At 58.5% G+C, this 21380-nt stretch overlaps 1 protein-coding gene across 8 annotated transcripts in view; it reads left to right on the forward strand.

Annotated features, from left to right (window-relative positions):
* The window catches only part of LOC105469170 (myosin XVB), a 37071-nt gene that overhangs the window by 13077 nt on the left and 2614 nt on the right, over positions 1-21380 (forward strand). For 6 of the 8 annotated variants that reach the window (XR_003015289.2, XR_003015288.2, XM_011719857.3 and 3 more), the window contains 41 exons: positions 662-787; positions 1738-1815; positions 2051-2166; positions 2253-2298; positions 2409-2533; positions 4381-4498; positions 4754-4911; positions 7147-7240; positions 7882-7941; positions 8564-8621; positions 8849-8979; positions 9768-9863; positions 9947-10182; positions 10266-10444; positions 10677-10749; positions 11133-11294; positions 11517-11617; positions 11707-11783; positions 11895-11976; positions 12173-12271; positions 12431-12528; positions 12620-12811; positions 12995-13073; positions 13237-13356; positions 13436-13697; positions 13786-13873; positions 13987-14206; positions 14772-14884; positions 15088-15147; positions 16107-16182; positions 16322-16440; positions 16649-16767; positions 16847-16988; positions 17214-17325; positions 17435-17604; positions 18008-18159; positions 18322-18385; positions 18477-18546; positions 18979-19055; positions 21042-21115; positions 21207-21322. Coding sequence is in view for 5 of the 8 variants with exons in the window: in XM_011719857.3 (XP_011718159.3) it covers positions 662-787; positions 1738-1815; positions 2051-2166; positions 2253-2298; positions 2409-2533; positions 4381-4498; positions 4754-4911; positions 7147-7240; positions 7882-7941; positions 8564-8621; positions 8849-8979; positions 9768-9863; positions 9947-10182; positions 10266-10444; positions 10677-10749; positions 11133-11294; positions 11517-11617; positions 11707-11783; positions 11895-11976; positions 12173-12271; positions 12431-12528; positions 12620-12811; positions 12995-13073; positions 13237-13356; positions 13436-13697; positions 13786-13873; positions 13987-14206; positions 14772-14884; positions 15088-15147; positions 16107-16182; positions 16322-16440; positions 16649-16767; positions 16847-16988; positions 17214-17325; positions 17435-17604; positions 18008-18159; positions 18322-18385; positions 18477-18546; positions 18979-19055; positions 21042-21115; positions 21207-21322 (4738 nt within the window). In the remaining 3 variants the exon portion in view is untranslated. Of the gene's footprint in view, positions 1-661; positions 788-1737; positions 1816-2050; positions 2167-2252; positions 2299-2408; positions 2534-4380; positions 4499-4753; positions 4912-7146; positions 7241-7881; positions 7942-8563; positions 8622-8848; positions 8980-9767; positions 9864-9946; positions 10183-10265; positions 10445-10676; positions 10750-11132; positions 11295-11516; positions 11618-11706; positions 11784-11894; positions 11977-12172; positions 12272-12430; positions 12529-12619; positions 12812-12994; positions 13074-13236; positions 13357-13435; positions 13698-13785; positions 13874-13986; positions 14207-14771; positions 14885-15087; positions 15148-16106; positions 16183-16321; positions 16441-16648; positions 16768-16846; positions 16989-17213; positions 17326-17434; positions 17605-18007; positions 18160-18321; positions 18386-18476; positions 18547-18978; positions 19056-21041; positions 21116-21206; positions 21323-21380 lie in introns of those variants that run through there. The other 2 variants (XM_011719858.3, XR_011616016.1) reach the window with 2 other exon arrangements.

The raw sequence follows: 21380 nt of genomic DNA on the forward strand, positions 1-21380 counted from the left end.
AGGGTTTCACTACGTTGGCCAGGCTGGTCTTGAACTCCTGACCTCAGGTGATCCACCTGCCTCAACCTCCCAAAGTGCTGGGATTACAGGCATGAGACACCGCGCCTGGCCCCACCCAGCTAATTCTTAATTTTTTTTTTTTTTGGGGGGGGATGGAGTCTCACACTGTCCCCTGGGCTGGAGTGCAATGGCACCATCTTGGCTCACTGCAACCTCCACCTCCCGGGTTCAAGTGCTTCTCCTACCTTAGCCACCTGAGTGGCTGGGATTACAGGCGCCTGCCATCAAGCCCAGCTAATTTTTTTTAATTTTTAGTAGAGATGGAGTTTCACTATGTTGACCAGGCTGGTGTCAAACTCCTGACCTTGTGATCTGCCTGCCTCGGCCTCCCAAAGTGCTGGGATTACATGCGTGAGCCACCGTGCCCGGCCCAATTTTAAAATTTTTTGTAGAGACGGGATCTCACTATGTTGCCCAGGCTGATCTCACACCCCTAACTTCAAACGATCCGACCACTTCAGCCTCCAAAGCTACTATAAGGGTAGCCAAACCTACCCTTATAGTCAGTGTAGGCAGTACTCGTGCTCACCGGGAGAGGGCACCATCCAGGCAAGGACAGCTTGTGCAGAGGCGTGAAGAGAGCGCGTGGCTCCTCTCCTAGGCCACGGACCACACCTTCCTCCAGAAGAGCCACTATCACCATGGTGACCACCCCAGCTATGCCAAGCCCCGGCTGCCCCTGCCCGTGTTCACCGTGCAACATTATGCAGGGACTGTCACCTACCAGGTACCTGGCCTCAGGGACAGACCAGGGTGAATCAGCGAGTGTCCCCTCCCAAGCTGAGTCACCCAACAGCGGAGAGGAGTGGGTGTGGGGAGGCCCCTTGCAAGGCTTGGACACCTGCCCCTGCCTGAGCCATGGGCCCTGCCCAGTTCTGAACATGGTTTACTGAGTTCTAGGTGACAATAATGGGGTCAGGGAGTGGAAGCCTTGGGGCCCTCCAGACAAGTGGGCAGAGCACAAGCCTGGGACCTGATGACCTTGGCAGTTTACTTCACCTTCTGAGCCTCCATTTCCTCACCTGTGAAATGGGCTTGGAGACCTAAGCTCTGGCATTGCTGTGAGGTTTAGATGTACTAATGTGGAGATGGCCTGGCAGGTGCCTGGCACAGGGTAGGTGCTCACTGAATGAACTTCCTCTCCCCCTTCTGAGTTCTATGCCTACCAAGAAGCTGCACGCATGCCTACCCCAGGAGGAGAGGCACTGGGGATGGGGGAGTGGGGGCTGGAATAAAGGGAAGGACAGGAGGGAGAATCAGTTCTCCCTGAAGGAGATGGCACACTTGACTTGGAGAAGAAAAACTACAAACTACCCAGGAGTTGCCCCCCAAAAAAGAAATACAAGGAGTTCAAGAAAGCTAGAAAAATGTAAATCAAAAAAGCTTTAACGTGGAGAGGCAGGCAACATTCTTGTCTAGTCAAGCTATTGACTAGCACAGGTTAAAGCCCCAGTGGGGAGAGTGGGGTATTGCTGGGGACTGGACCTTTCCATGGAGTGGAATGGAAAGTCCAGTGACATTCCATGGCTAGCTAAAGGACTGGAAAATCACCAAGGCAGCCTTTCAGGTCACTTGGGGAGAGGGTAGATTCTTCTCCTCCATACCCAGCCTCCCCTCCTTGGTTCCTGCTCCCCTCCCTTTCTCCGCTTCCCTCCCCACCTGCATGGTCTCTTGTAGGTTCACAAGTTTTTAAACAGAAACCGGGATCAGCTGGACCCTGCCGTGGTGGAGATGCTTGGCCAGAGCCAGCTCCAGGTGCCCATCTGCCCTTCCAGGCCCCCACCTGCTCCATACTTTTTCCCCTAATTCTGTCTTTTTCCCCCTGAGTGCTCTTGCCCAAGGGTTGGCCCTCAAGTCTGTGGCACCTTGGGCCATGGGCTGAGCTTGCCAGGGTCTGGATGCTAAGGGCTGGCCCATTCTGGCTCTCCTGGGCTGCAGGGTGGATGGGCAGGCCCCAGCAGCCAGCTGGCTCAGCTCTTCACCCCCACAGCTGGTGGGCAGCCTGTTCCAGGAGGCAGAGCCCCAGTCCAGGGGAGGGCGAGGCAGACCCACGCTGGCCTCTCGCTTCCAGCAGGCCCTGGGGGACCTCATAGCCCGGCTGGGCAGGTGAGAACAGCGGCAGCCACACCAGACCCCAGGGAGTTATATGGGGCACTGGTCTGTGCCCAAGTGACCCCCCTTTCCCTCATCAGGAGCCATGTCTATTTCATCCAATGCCTCAACCCTAACCCTGGAAAGGTGAGCTCCCCAGCAACTGGCCTCGGGACCCTCCCCCGCCCTGCACCTCCCTCCGCACAGCTCCAGGCCCCTTGACTCCAGCTGTCTTTGGCTCTGTCTTGTGGCCACAGCTTCCAGGCCTCTTTGACGTGGGACATGTGACAGAGCAACTGCACCAGGCAGCCATACTGGAGGCTGTGGGCACCCGCAGTGCCAACTTCCCCGTGCGTGTGCCCTTTGGGGCCTTCCTGGCCAGGTGGGGCCCAGCACCTCAGGGCAGGACTGACAAGGAGGCCCCGGGAGTGACCGGCAGCCCTGGGGGTCCTTCCGATTGGAGATAGATTCACTCTGCCCAGGACTGGGCCTAGCCCCCAACCCTCCCTCTGTCTCCTCGTCCTCTCATCCTCTTTCTCTCTCTCTCTCTCTCCATCTCACTCTCTTCGACCATTCATCATTTCTCCTCCTCTCTGCAAACCTTTCCTGTGCTGATTCCCCGGGCACCAGAGATGAGGTGGGAGCAGTACCTGCCCTGGGCGGGGCTCACAGTCTAATACCCACGGCAGCTGTCCAGGAAGTGCAGGCTGAAGCAGTGAGATGGGAGGGGGGATGGAGTGAGAAAAGAGCCTTTCAGAAGGGCAGGAGGGGCGGGGTGGCACACGGAGCTGCCCGGAACCCGGAGGCGGCTTTGTTCCCGGAGTTCAGAAACCTCGAGAAAAGCTGGTGACATTGTCTGTTTTGTTGTTTGCCTATCTGGCCTTTGGCTATTGACTGGATGACCTCTTGGGAATCCTCTGAAGGGCTGGAGTTTCCCCCAAGGACAGGGACAGAGTGGGCAGGTGGAGTCACTTCTCGTTGATGTCCAGCCGAGCTGGGCTGGTGGCTGCCCAGAAGGGAGGTGGCGGTTGCTAGGAACAGCAGCTTCACCCCGGGGCTCTGCGGACCTCCTTAGCCTGTGATGGCCTTGGCAATGGGGATGGCCTGGTTGGGGGACTGAGCCGAAGGCAGGCAGTAGGGATGGGTGTGCCCAGCCTTGAGTCAGATCCTGAGAAGCTCCAGGGCAGAGCATGTTCAGTCTCTGCCATCTGGAAACCTACCAGCTACGGCAATTGTCACCTCCAACAAGAAGCCCTGAGCCCGGAAGCTGGGTGAGAGGAGCTTCGAGGTACAACTCTCCACCCAGCACAGACCAGGTCTGCTGATCTGTACCATTCCCTGATGCACTGTGGCATCCCGTGACCACAGACTGTCACCCATGTGTCCCCAGAACCTGCAGAGTGCTTTCTTGGTATGGACTAACTACTGAGTGTCCATTGAGCCAAACTGGTACCACGATCTGGACCTGTGAAGTGTCCTTCAACACTCCCCCACCCACCCCTTCCTGCCATGCCCCTCCCTCCCTTCCACACCCCTCCCTCCCTTCCACACCCCTCCCTCCCTCCCACATCCCTCCCTCCCTCCCACAAACTTGCCTTGAGACCCACTGTGTTGGGTGGCAAGGAGACTAAGGCCTTGGGAACCACATTCCTGTTGCTCCCGTAGCCCAGAACCAGCCCTCATGCCTCCTGGGCACACCGTGTTCACCTGTTTTCCCCCTGAGCTCCAGCACAGAGGCCCTCCCTGCCCAAGTTCACTGCAGTGTCTCGGCGCCCAGCTGAGCACCTGGCATAGAGCAGGCAACTTCCAAATTTTTTTAATGATCTAGAAATTGAATAAATACCAAGGGGCTCAGGGTGTCGCACAGCAAGTGTGAAAGGACTGGGCGCGCTGGCTCACGCCTGTGATCCCGGAACTTTGGGAGGCCGAGGCAGGCGGATCACCTGAGGTCGGGAGATCAAGACCAGCCTGACCAATATGGAGAAACCCCATCTCTACCAAAAATACAAAATTAGCCGGGCATGGTGGCGCATGCCAGTAATCCCAGCTACTCAGGAAGCTGAGGCAGGAGAATCACTTGAACCTGGGAGGTGGAGGTTGTGGTGAGCCGAGATTGCACCATTGCACTCCAGCCTGGGCAACAAGAGCGAAACTCTGTCTCAAAAAAAAAAAAAAAAAGTGTAAAAGGAGGTTCTGGCTATTCTGACCTCAGCTTCATCCTTGGAGCAGGTTCCAGGCCCTGGGGTCGGAAGGGCAGGAAGACCTCTCTGACCGGGAGAAGTGTGGTACCATCCTGAGCCGGGTGCTGGGGGCCGAATCACCTCTCTGTCACCTCGGAGCCACCAAGGTGGGTGTGTGTATCCCTGTGTGCAGAGGGCAGCATGAATGGGAAAGGTGAGATGCAGTCTGGGCCCAAAGGGACAAACCCAGGATTTGGGGATCCATCCAAGTGGTGGGAGACAGAAGGACTGGGTGCCAGGCTGGCCCCAGCACCCCAGAAGAACAAATGGTTTGGCTGGAAGGGAAGAGGCTGAGACCAGAGAAGGAGAGCAGGCGGGGCTGGCTCCTGGCTCCTGCCTACAGCCTGCACCTCTGCCCACAGGTCCTGCTGCAGGAGCAGGGCTGGCAGCGCCTGGAGGAGCTCCGGGACCAGCAGCGCTCCCAGGCCCTGGTCAACTTGCACCATAGCTTCCACACCTGCATCTCCCGCCAGCGCATCCTGCCCCGGATGCAGGCTCGCATGCGTGGGTTCCAGGCCAGGTCTGCAAGCATTGGAGCCAGGGCTGAAGTGGGTGTGGTGAGGCCGTGGGCTCATCCTCCAGGTGGTGGGGCAAGGTTGGGGAAACATAGTGCCTCAGGGCAAGTCATCCTGCCCCATCGGCATGTGACTGTCCTTGACGGCATTCCCCCCATACCCATGCAGCCTCTGCTTGAATACCCCAGTCACGAGAAACTCATTACCTGCTGAGGCCACCTGAACCTATGGTCCTGACTCCTTTATCATTCTCTTTTCTAGTCTGTTTTCCACACTGTGGGAACAATCTTTTTTTCTTTTCTTTTCTTTTCTTTTTCTTTTTTTGAGACGGAGTTTTGCTCTTGTTGCCCAGGCTGGAGTGCAATGGCACAATCTCAGCTCATTGCAACCTCTGCCTCCCAGGTTCAAGCCTCTCAAGTAGCTGAGATTTTTTAGTAGAGACAGTTTCACTATGTTGGCCAGGCTGGTCTCGAACTCCTGACCTTGTGATCTGCCTACCTCAGTCTCCCAAAGTGCTGGGATTATAGGTGTGAGCCACCACGCCTGGCCTTTTTTGTGTTTTTGTAGAGACGGGGTTTCACCATGTTGGCCAGGCTGGTCTCTAGCTCCTGGTCTCAAGTGATCCTCCCACTCCAGCCTCCCAAGGTTCAGGGATTACAGTTGTGATACAGGTATGAAGGTATGAGACACTGCATCCGGCCAATGATGTTACTTTTTTTTTTTTTTTGAGACGGAGTCTCACTCTGTCCCCCTGGCTGGAGTGCAGTGGCGCGATCTCGGCTCACTGCAAGCTCCGCCTCCCGGGTTCCTGCCATTCTCCTGCCTCAGCCTCCCAAGTAGCTGGGACTACAGGCGCCCACCACTGCGCCCGGCTAATTTTTTGTATTTTTAGTAGAGATGGGGTTTCACCGTGGTCTCGATCTCCTGACCTTGTGATCCGCCTGCCTCGGCCTCCCAAAGTGCTGGAATTACAGGCGTGAGCCACCGCGCCCGGCCGATGTTACTTTTTAATAAGTTCTGCTTCTTTCTTTTTTTTACAAGACAGGGTCTGGCTCTGTCACCCAGGCTAAAGAGCAATGACCCAATCATAGCTCCTACCTCAGCCTCCCAAGTAGCTAGAACTACAAGGACACACCATCATGCCTGGCTAATTTTAAAAATCTTTTTTGTAGAGATGAGGTCTTGCTATGTTGCCCAGGCTGGTCTTGAACTCCTAGTCTCAAGCAATTCTCCTTCCTCAGCCTCCTACAGTGCTGAGATTACAGGCATGAGCTACCGTGCCAAGCTAAGGGAAATGATTTTTTTTTTTTTTTTTTTTTTTTGGTCAGTGTGCATACGGGGAACTGATCTGAACGCAGGTAGTCTAGGCCCAGAGTCAGAGTCAGATCTTAATCCCTCAGGCTAAACAGCCTCTCAATTTACTTGTTCTCCTCCCTCCCTCCCTCTCTCCTCCCTCCTCCTCTCTCTCTCTTTCCTTCCTTCCTTCCTTTTTTCTTTCTTTCTTTCTCTCTTTCTTCTCTTTCTCTTTCTTTTTCTCTTTTCTTTTCTTTCTCTTTCTTCCTCTTTCTTTCTTTCTCTCTTTCTTCTTTCTTTCTCTTTCTCTTTCTCTTTTCTTTCCCTTCCTTCCTTTCTTTCTTTCTTTCTTTCTTTCTTTCTTTCTTTCTTTCTTTCTTTCTTTCTTTCTTTCTTTCTTTCTTTCTTCTTTCTTCCTTTCTTTCTTTCTTCCTTTTCTCTCTTTCTTTCTTCCTTTTCTCTCTTTCTTTCTCCCTCCCTTCCTCCCTTCCTTCATTCCTTCCTGACTGAGTCTTGCTCTGTCACCCAGCCTGGAGCACAATGGCGCAATCTAGGCTCACTTGAATCTCTGCCTCCCAGGTTCAAGCAATTCTCATGCCTCAGCCTCCTGAGGAGCTGGGATTACAGGTGTGCTGTAATTTTTGTATTTTTAGTAGAGACAGGGTTTTGCCATGTTGGCCAGGCTGGTCTTGAACTCCTGACCTCAAGTGATCCACTCGCCTTGGCCTCCCAAAGTGCTGCGATTACAGGCATGAGCCACTGCACCCGACCCTTGCTCTTCTTTTGAAGTAGCCTATTCTTTTCCTGTTGTTTCTGTGAAGCATCCAGGGCTTCTCTAGTCCAAAGTCAGTTTTTACATGAATGTCCAGGCTTAGGGGATTCCAATGCCAGGCAGGAAGCATAAGTTTGGACTCTTCATTTTGCCCCCGCCCTCTCCCGGCCTCCAGGAAGCGGTGCCTCCGGCGGCGGGCAGCTCTGGGACAGCTGAACACCATCCTGCTGGTGGCCCAGCCCCTGCTCCGGAGGCGGCAGAGACTGCAGGTACAGGGGCTTGGTGGGGGGCAGCTCAGGGTAGAAGCCAGGCTGCCTGAGCTGGCCGAACTGGCCAAATCCCAGCAGCATCGACCCTCTCAGCCCAGCATCTCAAGGACTGTGGCTTTGGACACAGTGCTCCTTGAACTCATCCCTTTTCCCTCCGGCCGGGGTAGGCTGGGGCCTTTGGAAGGTGCTGTCTTCTTCCATTCCTGCCCACTCTCCCCAGGGCCTGGCTCTTCCCTCTTGCCTAGGGTTCCCATCCCCTCCAGGCTTCCCCTGGGCCCCTTCCGCTCCCCGCTTTTGCCTGATAACTCTCATCTAAGGTCTATAAAGCAGCTCAAAGGTCAATGCCCACGTGCTACCCCCTCTCTGACCCCTCCCTGCCTGGACTTTGTCCCCTGGGACCATTTCTTCCCTTCTTCCTGCCCTCTTCCCAGTGCCCTGGCAGATGGGCACGGACGCCCACAGCGCTAAGGCTGGTGAGGGCCCTGGAGGGCCAGGGGTAGCTGACCCCTCCTGATCTGTTCTTACTCCTTTGCTGAGAACCTCCCAGGGGCAGGAGGGGACAGCTGAACTTCAGAGCTGGGGAGGTGCCCCCAGGTGACTCACATGGGAGGCATCAGCTCTTTCCACATCTTCTCCAACAGCTTGGGCACTGGCAGGGCTGGCACAGCAGCGAAAGGGCCTTGGAGAGAGTGCCAAGCATGGTAGGTGGCCTGGAAGGTGGGGGGTTCTACGTGGGACTATGAACCTTCTGAGACTGGGATGGCTTAGAGGGCTGCCAGGGTGCTACTATGGGTCCTGTCCCTCAGGGCCAGACATTGCACCTCCTGAGAAGAGGACCTGGGTGCCCTTGGCTCTTGGTTTCCCTCAGAGGGTCCTTGGGGCTCTGTTTGTTTGAGTGTCCAGGGTTAGAATCCTTGGTCTTTGCCTGGGCGTGGTGGCTCATACCCGTAATCCCAGCACTTTGAGGCTGAGGTGAGAGGATTGCTTGAGCCCAGGAATTTGAGACCAGCCTGGGTAACATCTCTACAAAAACAGTAAAAGTCAGCTGGACACAGTAGCACACGCCTGTAGTCTCAGCTACTCAAGAGGCTGAGGCGGGAGGGTCGCTTGAGCTTGAGCCTCGGAAGTCAAGGCTGCAGTGAGCCGTGATCGCACCACTGCACTCTAGCCTGGGTGACAGAGACCCTGTCTCAAATTAAAAAAAAAAAAAAATACTTGGTCTCTGGAGGGGATGTTTATAATCTTGGGGGTAAGGGTGTGGGGATGGACACTGGTCCCTAGGCCCCTCCTGTGGATCCTGGGTAAATGGGCCCCGTCTGCCAGGAGCTGGGGCGCTTGGAGATTCCGGCTGAGCTGGCCGTCATGCTGAAGACGGCGGAAGGTAAGTCTTGTTGGTGTCCTCTTGTTAGGACCCCCTCTCCAGTCCCTTTACCGTGGGATGTGTCTGTCCCTTGTGGTTCCTCCCTCTGATGCTCCAGGCTCTGCTAAGCTCACTGCTTGGGTCCCAGTGGACAGGGGTTGATGGCTCGTGGGGAGGGGTGGAGGTGGTCCCAGGGCCAGGTACCACACCTGGGTGTTCCTGGGCTGCCTCCCGGTGCTTGTTCCCAGGCCATCAGGATGCCCTGGCTGGGAGCATCACAGAGTGCCTGCCCCCTGAGGTTCCTGCCCGGCCCAGCCTGACTCTCCCACCAGACATTGACCGGTTCCCTTTCTCCAGCTTCGTCTCCATCGGCTTTCAGGTAGGTGCCCAGGCCTAAGCTCTTCCCACTAGCCTCACCATTCTGAGTTAGCACCTGCCTGGCAGAAGCTGCGTTTTTTCCCCTGCTTTCAGCTATTTCCCTCCTCCCTCCCCAGCCTTTAGGGCTGTGAATAGCGCTGAATTGCTCTGAAAATAACCGTTGAATGTAAATGTCTCACCATAGAGTGTTATCAGTGTTATTGGATGGGAGAAGTTATTTAGATCCACGATGCCACACCTTTGTTGTACCTGCAGTAGTGCCCTGCTTTTGAAGTCATGACCTTAACGATGTTTATTGACAAGGGAAACTGTCCAGACTTCAGCAGTAAATACAAATGCAGGATTCAAAACTGCACATACAGTCCGGGCATGGTGGCTCATGCTTGTAATCCCAGCACTTTGGGAGGCCGAGGCGGGTGGATCACCTGAGGTCAGGAGTTCGAGACCAGCCTGGCCAACATGGTGAAACCCAGTCTCTACTAAAAGTACAAAAATTAGCTGGGCATGATGGCAGGTGCCTGTAATCCCAGTTACTCAGGAGGCTGAGACAGGAGAATCACTTGAACCTGGGAGGTGGAGGCTGCAGTGAGCTGAGATTGTGCCACTGCACTCCAGCCTGGGTGACAGAGCAAGACTCTTGCCTCAAAAGAAAAAAAAAAAAAAAAAAAAAACAGCATTAAGATGCATTTCTGTCCAGCCCTCTGCCTCTCCCGAAGTGCCTGCTCCGGTGGGGCTCCCCTGGGTCTGTCTGACAGCTGGTGAGCGTGGACTAGCCCTCCTTCCTTGCAGGAGCCATCCCTGCCCAGGCCAGGGCAGCCACTGGTGAAGCCCCTAACCCAGCTGGACGGAGAGAACCCTCAGCATGCCCTGGACATCAACAAAGTGGTGAGTGGTGACACATTGGAGAAGGGACAGAATGGGCGCCTGGGAGCCCTGCACGTCTTGTCCTTACCCAGCTATGTCGGCAGATGCTGCGGCTCCTGGGGGATGGATCCCTAGAGTCCTGGCAGAGGCAGACCATGGGCACATACCTGGTGCGGCAGGGGCAGTGCCGGCCAGGGCTGCGGAATGAGCTCTTCAGCCAGCTGGTGGCCCAGCTATGGCAGAACCCAGACGAACAGCAGAGCCAGCGGGGCTGGGCCCTCATGGCTATTCTGCTCAGCACCTTTCCCCCACTGCCTGTCCTGCAGAAGCCGCTGCTCAAGTAAGGGGCCTGGAAGGTGGGGTCCTGGCAGGTGGGGTCGCTGGATCACCCTGCCTCCACTGCAGCCTGTGCCTGCCCTGCAGGTTCGTGTCTGACCAGGCCCCCAGGGGCATGGCAGCGCTGTGCCAGCACAAGCTGCTGGGGGCCTTGGAGCAGTCGCAGTTGGCCCCAGGGGCCACTCGGGCCCACCCTCCAACCCAGCTGGAGTGGATGGCCGGATGGCGGCGGGGCCGCATGGCACTGGACGTGTTCACCTTCAGCGGTGAGGGCTGCCTCGGTTGACGCCTCCCAGGCCTGAAGTGGGGCCAGCCCTACCCCTTTGCCCTCCCCAGAACCCCTTCCTGCCCCAGCCTTCCTGCTTTCCTGTCCTCAGTGACCCTGTTCTCTCTCCCCTCTGTCCTGCTTTTGAAACCCTCATGGGGACAGCAGCCCCTTCCTGTCAGGGTGGACCCTGCTGTCCCTCACTCTTGCCCCCGACCCCCGCGCCCCTATAGAGGAGTGCTACTCAGCCGAGGTGGAGTCCTGGACCACCGGGGAGCAGCTGGCTGGGTGGATCCTGCAGAGCAGGTATGGCGACCGGGGATGGGGGACAGTGTGGCCAAAGTGATCATTGTGCCCCCAGTCTCGGGGGCAGGGAGGGGAGGTGCCCTGGGGTGGGCAGGGGCCAGACTGCCGATGGCGATGGGGAGCCAGGAGCAGATTAGAAATGAGGGGCATGGGAGCTCCCATGGCCCAGATTCTAACTCAGTAGATCAGAAAATAAATGCCCACACTGGAGCCCTTGTGGAAATGGAGGGCCGTGAGGTGAGGAGTAGTCCCCGCTGCCGAGACAACCTGAGTCCCGGACCAGGTGGTTCCAGGGCCACCCTCCCTTCCCCAGTCCTCCGCCTTGTGGTCCTTGCCCCTTCTGGATGGCCGCCTGCCTCACTGACTGCTCCCCTCCCACCCAGAGGCCTGGAGGTGCCTCCCCGGGGCTGGTCCGTGTCACTGCATTCCAGGGACACATGGCAGGACTTGGCTGGCTGCGACTTTGTGCTGGACCTAATCAGCCAGACTGAGGACCTGGGGGACCCAGCTGCTCCCCACAGCTACCCCATCACTCCTCTTGGCTCGTAAGTGCCACCCAGGCACTGCTCTCCTGGCCTGCTCCTGCTGGGGAACCCCACAGCCACCCTGCCACACCCAGGGGTTTATAGGAGCTGCCACAGGCCCAGCCCTCCCACCCAGCCTCCTCCCAACCATGGGGCGACCCCCACAGCAGCTCCTACCTCTTGCCCTAGCCTGGGTGATCCTCAGCTTTGGCCACCCCCTTAACTAGATCCTGTTTCCTGCAGAACCGAGGCCATTCCCCTTGCCCCTGGCATCCAGGCCCCCTCACTGCCCCCAGGACCCCCTCCAGGTCCAGCCCCAACGCTGCCCAGCAGGGACCACACAGGTAAGGCTGGAGTGGGCACATGGAGGTTGGCAGAGCATGGGAAGCCCCATGCCCCGGGCCGTGGCACCAACCCTCTCCCTGCCCCACAGGGGAGGTCCAGAGATCAGGGAGCCTGGACGGCTTCCTGGACCAGATCTTCCAGCCAGTGATGTCCTCCGGCCTCAGTGTGAGTCCAGCACAGCCCCTGCATAACCCTGCCCCAACCCCCCAGGGTCTCTGCTGCCCCTTCCATTTTTCTCAGGGCTCTCACTCTGACCTGTGACCACTGTCCCTTCAGGATCTGGAACAAAGCTGGGCTCTGAGCAGCCGCATGAAGGGAGGGGGCGCCGTTGGGCCCACGCAGCAGGGGTACCCCATGGGTGAGTGAGGGCTGATTCCTCACCCAGGGCCTCCGGGCCCGGCAGCATGGCAGGCATGGCCTGGGACCTCTCTGGCAATGGCGATCGGTGCCCTGGCCAGCTCCCTGGTGCCTGATGCTCTTCTCTGTGCCTGGGGCTGGAGGGAGGTGGCATGTGGGTCCAGGCAGGGACTGACGGGGTGGGCGTGTTCCCTCAGTGTACCCAGGAATGATTCAGATGCCTGGATACCAGCCAGGCATGGTCCCTGCACCCATGCCCATGATGCCAGCAATGGGCACAGTCCCTGCTATGCCAGGTAAGGCTGGGCTGGGGGCACCAGAGTCCCTTCTCAGGAGAGCAGTCACCAGCTCTGGGACTGGAGGAGGGAGGGTCCTGCTAGGAGTCCCGAGTGCACAGTGGGCAGAGAGCTTTTGGCCATGGTGCCCACCGCTCTGGCCGCCTGCCGCCCTCACAGCCATGGTGGTGCCGCCGCAGCCGCTGCTTCCCAGCCTGGACGCAGGGCAGCTGGCCATCCAGCAGCAGAACTTCATCAACCAGCAGGCACTGATCCTGGTGAGTGCTGGCAGGGCCCTGGGGCTACCTGGTGGAGGGAGGTCTATGGCTCGGGGATGAGGGTCTGAACCGGCTGCTCCTCCTGCTTCAGGCCCAGCAGATGACAGCTCAGGCCATGACCCTGTCCCTGGAGCAGCAGACGCAGCAGCAGCAGCGGCAGGCTCGGGCCTCCGAGGCAGCGTCCCAGGCCTCACCCTCAGCCATCACCTCCAAGCCCAGGAAGCCCCCCACACCCCTGGAGAAGCCACAGCATGACCTGGAATCAGAGGGTGGCTGCCTGAGGGTGAGGAGGTGACCGTGTCCTCAGGAAGGGGTGTGGGGTGGGGGCTGCAGGGGCAGGGGACATGGGCAGGGTGAGTAGGCAAGTGCAGGGAAGAGGCTACTGGCCCAGGACTAGGGACCCGAGGGGTGTGGCGAGTGTGGCATCCAGGCTGGCTGAGCTGCCACTCACTTCTGCTCCTGCCAGGAGACCTCCGAGGAGGCTGAAGACAGGCCCTGTCGGCCCAAGAGCTTCCAGCAGAAACGGAACTATTTCCAGAAGATGGGTGAGGGCACTTGGGGTGGCAGGCCCCTGTAGAAACACGGCCAGTGCCCCTAGCCTGGGCCAGGGAGGGTGAGGTGTGCTCTGCTCCCCGGAGTTGGTGTGGCCCATCCAGGAGCCCAGCTGGGCTAGTGTGGTAACTTTGAAGGCCATCTGGACACTTGCAGGACAGCCGCAGATCACAGTGAGGACGGTGAAGCCTCCCGCCAAGGTCCAGATCCCCCAGGGGGAGGCGCAGGAGGAGGAGGAGGAGGAGCAGGAGGAGCAAGAAGTGGAAACAAGAGCAGGTTGTGGGGAGCTGGGCAGGGCCTGGGGCTCCTGTGGCTCTGCACAGCGTTTGACGGTCTTTCCTGTTTTCCTGGTCAGTGCCGTCCCCTCCTCCTCCCCCCATCATGAAGAAGCCATTGAAGCAAGGTGGGGCCAAAGCTGCAAAAGAGGCTGAGGCTGAGCCAGTCAAGGAGACAGCGGCCAAGGGTGGTGGCCAAGGGCCAGCCCAAGGCAGGGGGATCGTGGTGCGCAGCTCAGACCCCAAGCCCAAGCAGCCACAACCCAGCAGGGAAATTGGCAACATCATCCGCATGTACCAGAGCCGCCCGGGCCCCGTGCCTGTGCCTGTGCAGCCATCCAGGTGGGCCCCCAGGGGGAGGTGGCCAGGGCTGTCCTGCTCCTCAGGGAATCACCCTATGAACTTAGTGACCTCTCGCTTCTCCCACGAGGCCTCCCAAAACTTTCCTGAAGAAAATCGACCCCAAGGACGAGGCTCTGGCCAAGCTGGGTATCAACGGTGCCCACTCGTCCCCGCCGGTGAGCACCCCAACCTGTCCCTCTGAGAGTGTGCACTGGGGAGCCCAAGTTCACTGGGTGAACTTGGCCTTGTGCTGTGAATCAGCCCGTGTGCTTTCTCTATATCCCCCCAGATACTGTCCTCCAGCCCAGGAAAGGGCCCCCCACCAGCTGTGGCTCCTCGACCCAAGGCCCCACTACAGCTTGGGCCCTCTAGCTCCATCAAGGAAAAGCAGGGGCCCCTTCTGGACCTCTTTGGCCAGAAGCTGCCCACTGCCCAGACACCCCCACCTCCACCAGCGCCACCACTGCCTCTGCCCGAGGACCCAGGGACCCTTTCAGCCGAGCGTCGTTGTAAGGAACCACACTTCCCCTGCGCCGTGGGCTTCACTGGGGCAGAGGCAGGGTTCGCACAGACTCTTGGTGCCCAGGGTTGAAGGCATTTTGGTGTGGCTGAGGCCAGCTGTTTGGGCTTCTGGACTTTGGAGCCATATGTAGCTGAGGAGTCCCAGCTTCCGTGTTCCCACCCAGGGCAGGGCCTGGGCATCTTTGAGGCTGTCATTGAGAGGCTGTCACACACAGGGTGTTGTCCTTGACACATACCTGACGGCTCTGTGGAGGAGTCAGTGGTATCACACACAGGGTGTTATCCCTGACACATACCCAACAGCTCTTTGAGGAAGTTAGTGGTCCTGGCTGACATGGTCTTAGAGGGCCCACGAGTCTCAGGGACTCCAGAGAAAGTTTAGGGCCAGAAATGGAGGCAGGAGATGGTGCTGTGGAAGGAGTAAGGCAGCTGGAGGTTGAGAGAGCTGGGCCCTTGGCGGGTTCTTGGGGACAAAGGTTTTCCCTCCCGTGCCCCCATCACTCTGGCTCTGAAGCCCCTCGCTGAGGCTCCTCACCCCTTCCTCCCTGCCAGGCTTGACACAGCCCATGGAGGACCAGGGCGTTTCCACCCAGCTACTCGCGCCCTCTGGCAGCGTGTGCTTCTCCTACACTGGCAAGCCCTGGAAGTTGTTCCTACGCAAGGAGGTGGGCATGAGGGTGGGGCCTTGGCCTGGCCTCTTTGGGCTGGCAGGGAGGCGGCAGGCTTTGTGTGTCCCAGTCTGGAACCCCAGCATCCCCTCCCCACAGCCCACCATCTCAAGGCTGATTTTCCAGGCCTGGGAGGGCAGAGGCTGGCTAGGCAGAGGCACCAGACCCACCGATCTTTGCCCTTCTGTGCCCTCCTCCAGGTGTTCTACCCACGGGAGAACTTGAGCCATCCCTACTACCTGCGGCTGCTCTGTGAGCAGGTGAGAGCTGGCCCACCTGCCAGCCTGAGACATCTGTAGAGGCAGCATCCCTGGTGCTCTTTGTCTAATGGCTGGGCCAGGTTAACACCATGTAGGGCATGTTGGCAGCCAGCACTAGGGGCCACTTCTGTGTGCCCAGCCCTGCCTTCATTGAATCTTCACAACATCCCTAAAAAGTAGGGACCATGGCCAGGTGCGATGCTCACGCCTGTAATCCCAGCACTTTGGGAGGCCAGGGCGGGTGGATCACGAGGTCAGGAGTTCGGTACCAGTCTGGCCAACATGGTGAAACTCCGTCTCTACTAAAAATACAAAAATTAGGCATGGTGGTGCACACCTGTAATCCCAGCTACTTGGGAGGCTGAGGCAGGAGAATTGCTTGAACCCGGGAGACAGAGGTTGTAGTGAACCGAGATTGTGCCACTGCACTCCAGCCTGGGTGACAGAGCGAGACTGTGTCTCAACAACAACAAGAAGAAGTAGGGACCATTATTCACCTAGTTTTATAGATAAAGATGAAAAGTAAAGTGTGTACAGTGCACAACACAGGCTCTAGCATGCAATAGGTACTTAATGAATAGTTGTGACTTTGCCACCTCTGAACGCTCCCAGGAGTGAGCCTCTGTTCCCCCAGATTCTGCAGTAGCAGCCGCCCCCTGCCCCGAACAATCATATATCTGGGCTGACCCAGGGGCAGTTACCATGGGGTCTCTGGGCAGTGGGTGAAAAGGGAGGGCTGGCAGTTGCAGGGGAGGGGACATGTGAGACCTGTGAATGGAGGTGGCCCAAGCCCTCCATCCCTCCCTGCCCCACCTAGGCCTTCTGCTTAGCATACAGGCCACGGGGGCCAGGGCGCCCTCCATCAACCTCCCCAGCTTTTCCTTCATGCATGTTGATGGCTGCTCTGGGGGTGGGCTCTGTCTCAGGACCCAGTGGTGACTACCTAGCTCTGCCCCCAGATCTTGCGGGACACCTTCTCCGAGTCCTGTATCCGGATTTCCCAGGATGAGCGACGGAAAATGAAAGACCTGCTGGGTATGGGTCCAGGGACCGTGGAGTTGGGAGCTTGAGTGCTGGGGGCTGCGCCTGCCCTGAAGGAGGGAGCAGCATGGGAGCAAACTCTAGAGCCCCCTCTGTGTGAGCAGAGGACAGCCCGGGTCCTTCCTGCCCACAGGAGACTTGGAGGTGGACCTGGATTCTCTCACCACCACTGAAGACGGTGTCAAGAAGCGCATCGTGGTGGCTGCTCGGGACAACTGGGCCAATTACTTCTCCCGCTTCTTTCCTGTCTCGGTCAGTGGCGCTGGGGTAGGGAGTTGGGATGCCAGGCCCCCAGCCTGGATCCTGGGGTGCATGGGCACGGACCCTCCACAAGCAGGAGAGCTGGGGGGCAGGCGCCAGGGGAAGGACAAAGCCCAGCCACCGGCCCTGGGCAGCTCCAGGGCATCTTGGGCAGTAGCAGGACCCAGGAGCCTGCCTGAGACCCACCACCTTCCTGTAGGGTGAGAGTGGCAGCGACGTGCAGCTGCTAGCCGTGTCCCACCGCGGGCTGCGACTGCTCAAGGTGACCCAAGCCTCCAACCTCCGCCCACACCAGCTGAAGATTCTCTGCTCATACAGGTGTGCTGGCCCACAACCCTGGGCTAGAGGTGGGGGCAGGTGGCAAGGTGACCCCAGCTCATGCCCGGCCCCTGCGCAGCTTTGCAGAGGTGCTGGGTGTGGAGTGCCGGGGCAGCTCCACCCTGCAGCTGTCGTTGAAGAGCGAGCAGCTGGTGTTGCACACAGCCCGGGCAAGGGCCATCGAGGCGCTGGTTAAGCTGTTCCTCAGTGAGCTTAAGAAGGCAAGTGTGGAGTGCGGGTTGGGAGGCCGGGCGGGCAGCCCTCACTGATGCTGCATCTCCCCGTCCGTCTTCCCTGTGGGGGCAGGGGCTGGGAGTTTGGGCTAAATCCCTGGAAGTCTGGGGTGCTAGGTGGAGGGGGAGGCCAGCAGGGGGAGCAGGTGGGAAGGCAGGACAGGGAGGCGCAGGCAGGCTCCCTGCTCCAGGCCCTCACCCGCTTGCCCGCAGGACTCTGGCTATGTCATCGCCCTGCGCAGCTACATCACTGACAACTGCAGCCTCGTCAGCTTCCACCGTGGGGACCTCATCAAGCTGCTGCCAGTGGCCACCCTGGAGCCAGGTATCGCCACAGGCCGGCAGGGGCTCACACAGGGAGGGCATCCACTTGGCAGAGGCTGCCTAGGGGCGGAGGGTCCGGCGGGTGAGCCACATCCCTGGGTGCCTTCCAGGCTGGCAGTTTGGCTCTGCCGGGGGCCGTTCCGGACTCTTTCCTGCGGACATAGTGCAGCCGGCTGCCGCTCCCGACTTTTCCTTCTCCAAGGAGCAGAGGAGTGGCTGGCACAAGGGTCAGCTGTCCAGTGGGGAACCAGGGCTGGCTCGGTGGGACAGGGCCTCAGAGGTGAGGAAGATGGCAGAAGGAGAACCACAGGCAAGGCCTGCCTGAGACTGAGGAAGGAAAGGGGTTTGACCGCTCCCGAGGCTGCCATGCAGTGGGACCACCCTGCTGTCCGTCTCCTGTGGCTGCCCCTCTGCCCCCTCCTGATGGCTTGCCTTGTCTCTCCAGCAAGACTGTGCACTCCTTGCAGGCAGGGCAGGGCAGGGCTGGGCTGGGCGCTGCTCTTGGGTCCCGTGTGGCACTTAGTTCAATGCTGCCCTAGCAGATGCTTAATAAACAGCTCTTCACTTTCCTGGCTTCCGGTCTTGCTCCTTTGGTGTCTGGCTGGGGAGGGATGGGGCTGGGGCAGGACCCCTGGGACAGGGCACTGGACACTCAGGTGGCACCAGGTTTCTTGTGCTCCCAGCGCCCTGCCCACCCTTGGAGCCAGGCACACAGTGACGACTCAGAGGCCACCAGCCTGCCCTCCTCTGTGTCCTATGCCTCTCTGTCCACCGACTCCCACAACTACACCATGCAGGAATTCGCCCTGCGTTACTTCCGGAAGTCCCAGGCCTTGTGAGTGCACTGGGCCGACCCCTGTGCCTGTCTATCCTCAGTCTTCCCAAGAGAGCGCGCCCTGCTCTGAACCACTAGGCTGTGCTCTTAGCCCAGCCTGGCTGGCTGGGATGAGGGCAGGAGGGCCAAACAAGCTGGGCTGTCTCCCCCTGCCCCCCACAGGCCAGGCCAGACAGATGAAGGTGCTACAGGGAAGGACACAGACAGCCTGGTGCAGTACACCAAGGTGAGGGAGAGGCAGGGAGGTATCTGGCCCATGGATCTGCCCTCTGACCCCCGCAGCCCCCAGACCCACAGCCTCCTCTCTTTGGCCACAGGCTCCCATTCAGGAGTCGCTCCTCAGCCTCAGTGATGACGTGAACAAGCTGGCTGTGGCCAGCTTCCTGGGTGAGTGGCCATGGGCATCCTGGGTCCCCATGTCTGCAGTGCCATGGACCTGGGTGTCTGGTCCCTTTATCTCCTTGAGCTCTGCCTGGCTCCATCCCAGTCTGCCAACTCCGGGAAGCTCACTGGTGGCTCCTGGACTCCAGGGCCCTCACCGCCTACTACTCCCACCCAAGGGTTATGGGTTGTGTGGAGTCTGGGGTTGGAAGGCAGTCCATGGGTCCAGAGGATGCTATGTGCTGTGTGGGGTTTGGGTACCCAGGAGCCTCAGTCTCCCCATGAGTCAAGCTGCAACCAGCTACCCTGGCTGGCATCCATGCATTTTGAGAGTGAGGCATCAGATGGCAGGTGAAGTCCCTGCACAGCAACAGCATGAGCCGGGGCCAGCCCCAGCACAGCCCCAGCTGTGTGCCCTGTTTCTTATCCTGCCTGCAGCCCTGATGCGGTTTATGGGTGACCAGTCCAAGCCCCGGGGCAAGGATGAGATGGATCTGCTCTATGAACTGCTAAAGGTAAGCCTGGGCTGTGTGACGCCCAGCGCCTGTGCCTGTCCTGTCTGGGCTTGAAGGAGATCCCCTTCTCTTGGTCACTGTCCTTCAAATCATTCCAAACTATTTACTGAACACCCATTGCATGCAGCGGGTGTGGCTGTGAAGCCAGCAGGCTAAGTCTCTGCAGTGCTTACGATAACTTATGTGTCTGGGCGTGAGAGGTCACTGGAGAGTAAGAATGCAGGGAAGGCCAGGCACGGTGGCTCAAGCCTGTAATCCCAGCACTTTGGGAGGCCGAGACGGGCGGATCACGAGGTCAGGAGATCGAGACCATCCTGGCTAACCTGGTGAAACCCCGTCTCTACTAAAAAATACAAAAAAACTAGCCGGGCGAGGTGGCGGGCGCCTGTGGTCCCAGCTACTCAGGAGGCTGAGGCAGGAGAATGGCATAAACCCGGGAGGCGGAGCTTGCAGTGAGCTGAGATCCGGCCACTGCACTCCAGCCTAGGCGACAGAGCGAGACTCAAAAAAAAAAAAAAAAAAAAGAATGCAGGGAAGGGGCTGCTGCAGTGGAGAAGGCTTTGTGGCAGCCTTCCTACAGGGAGGGAAGGAGTGAGCACAGGGTGACACAGAAGGGCAGGCAACAGTTCAGATGTGGTGGGAAGCCTCGGCATCATCACACACCAGCAAGGCCAGTGTGGCTGAGACTAGTGAGCAGCACGGAGAACAGAGGATGAGGACGGGGAGCAGACGGTGGGTCCAGGCCACCACAGGCTTTGTAGCCATCATTGGCTTCTGATTTTTGGAAAGATGGGAAACCACCAAGAGGATTCTGGAGAGAGACTCGGCTTACGTTTCACAGGGTCACTCGGCTGTTGTTTGGGATTCTGGGGGTCTAAGTTTAAAAGCAAAAGGAAGTTATCTCAGTGGTCCCAGGTGAGGGATGGTGCTGGCAGCAAGGGAGAAGCAGAAGATTCAGAGCCAGCAGAGTGTGCTGACCAATCGCATGTGGGCTACGGGAAGGAGGACAACTACTGTCTTCAAGGAGCAGGTCTTGGCTGGTGGAGGAATCTGTTTTGAACACGTGAGGTCTGAAATCCCAGACTTCCCAGTGGAGAAGTCTGGGGTTCAAGGGAGAAGGCTGGAGGCAGGCACCTCATCAGATGGGAGCAGCTGAGGCCACAGGGAGAGGGGCAGACAGAGAGAGGTTCAAGGGCATGGCACCGCTCAGAGGTCAAGGAGTTAAGGTGAAGCCAGCAGAGATGACTAAGAGATCAGAGAAGCAGGGGCCAGACATGTGGCTCACGCCTGTAATCCCAGCACTCTGGGAGGCCAAGGTGGGTGCATCACCTGAGGTAGTTCTAAACCAACCTGGCCAACATGGTGAAACCCCATCTCTACTAAAAACACAAAAATTAGCTGGGCGTGGTGGAGCACTCCTGTAGTACTCAGAAGGTTGAGGCAGGAGAATCGCTTGAACCCAGGAGGGTGGAGATTGCAGTGAGCCGAGATGGCACCACTGTACTCCAGCCTGGGCGACAGAGCAAGATTGTCTCAAAAAATAAAATAAATATATGAAAAGACCGGGCACGGAGGCCCACACCTGTAACCCCAGCACTTTGGAGGCCAAGATGGGCGGATCATCTGAAGTCAGAGATTAAACCTGGCCAACATAGTGAAACCCCATCTCTGCTAAAAATACAAAAATTAGCCAGGTATGGTGGCACGCCTATAGTACTCGGGAGGCTGAGGCAGGGGAATTGCTTGAACCTGGGAAACAGATTGCAGTGAGCCGAGATCACGCCATCGCGTTCCAGCCTGCGTGGCAGAGGGAGACAGGGAAGCAGCAAAGAGAGTGACTGAGTAGCCAGTGCAGTGATGCTCTTAAGCTGAGGGAGACAGCTTGACCCAGCCCCCACCCATGGCCTAGCAGGATTTCTCCAGAGCTTCAGACCCCAGGCTCACCACTCCCATCCCTCACCCCACCTGCCCTTCCTATCCCTGCAGCTGTGCCAGGAGGAGAAGCTGAGGGATGAGATTTACTGCCAGGTTATCAAGCAGGTCACGGGACACCCCCGGCCGTGAGTGGGGACCGGTGGGGTGGAGAGGCTTCTGGGGGCAGCTGGGCACTGTGGCCTGGCCAGCCTGAAGCCCGAGCTCTCTGCCCTGCAGGGAACACTGCACTCGAGGCTGGAGCTTCCTCAGCCTTCTCACAGGCTGCTTCTCTCCGTCGACCAGGCTGATGCCCTACCTGACCAAGTTCCTCCAGGATTCAGGCCCCAGCCAAGGTGCCCGTGGGAGGGGGAGATGGAGGGGGGGCAGGGGTTTCTAGGACTGGGAACTTGG

Source organism: Macaca nemestrina, chromosome 17, assembly GCF_043159975.1.
Source record: "Macaca nemestrina isolate mMacNem1 chromosome 17, mMacNem.hap1, whole genome shotgun sequence".
NCBI lineage: Eukaryota > Metazoa > Chordata > Mammalia > Primates > Cercopithecidae > Macaca > Macaca nemestrina.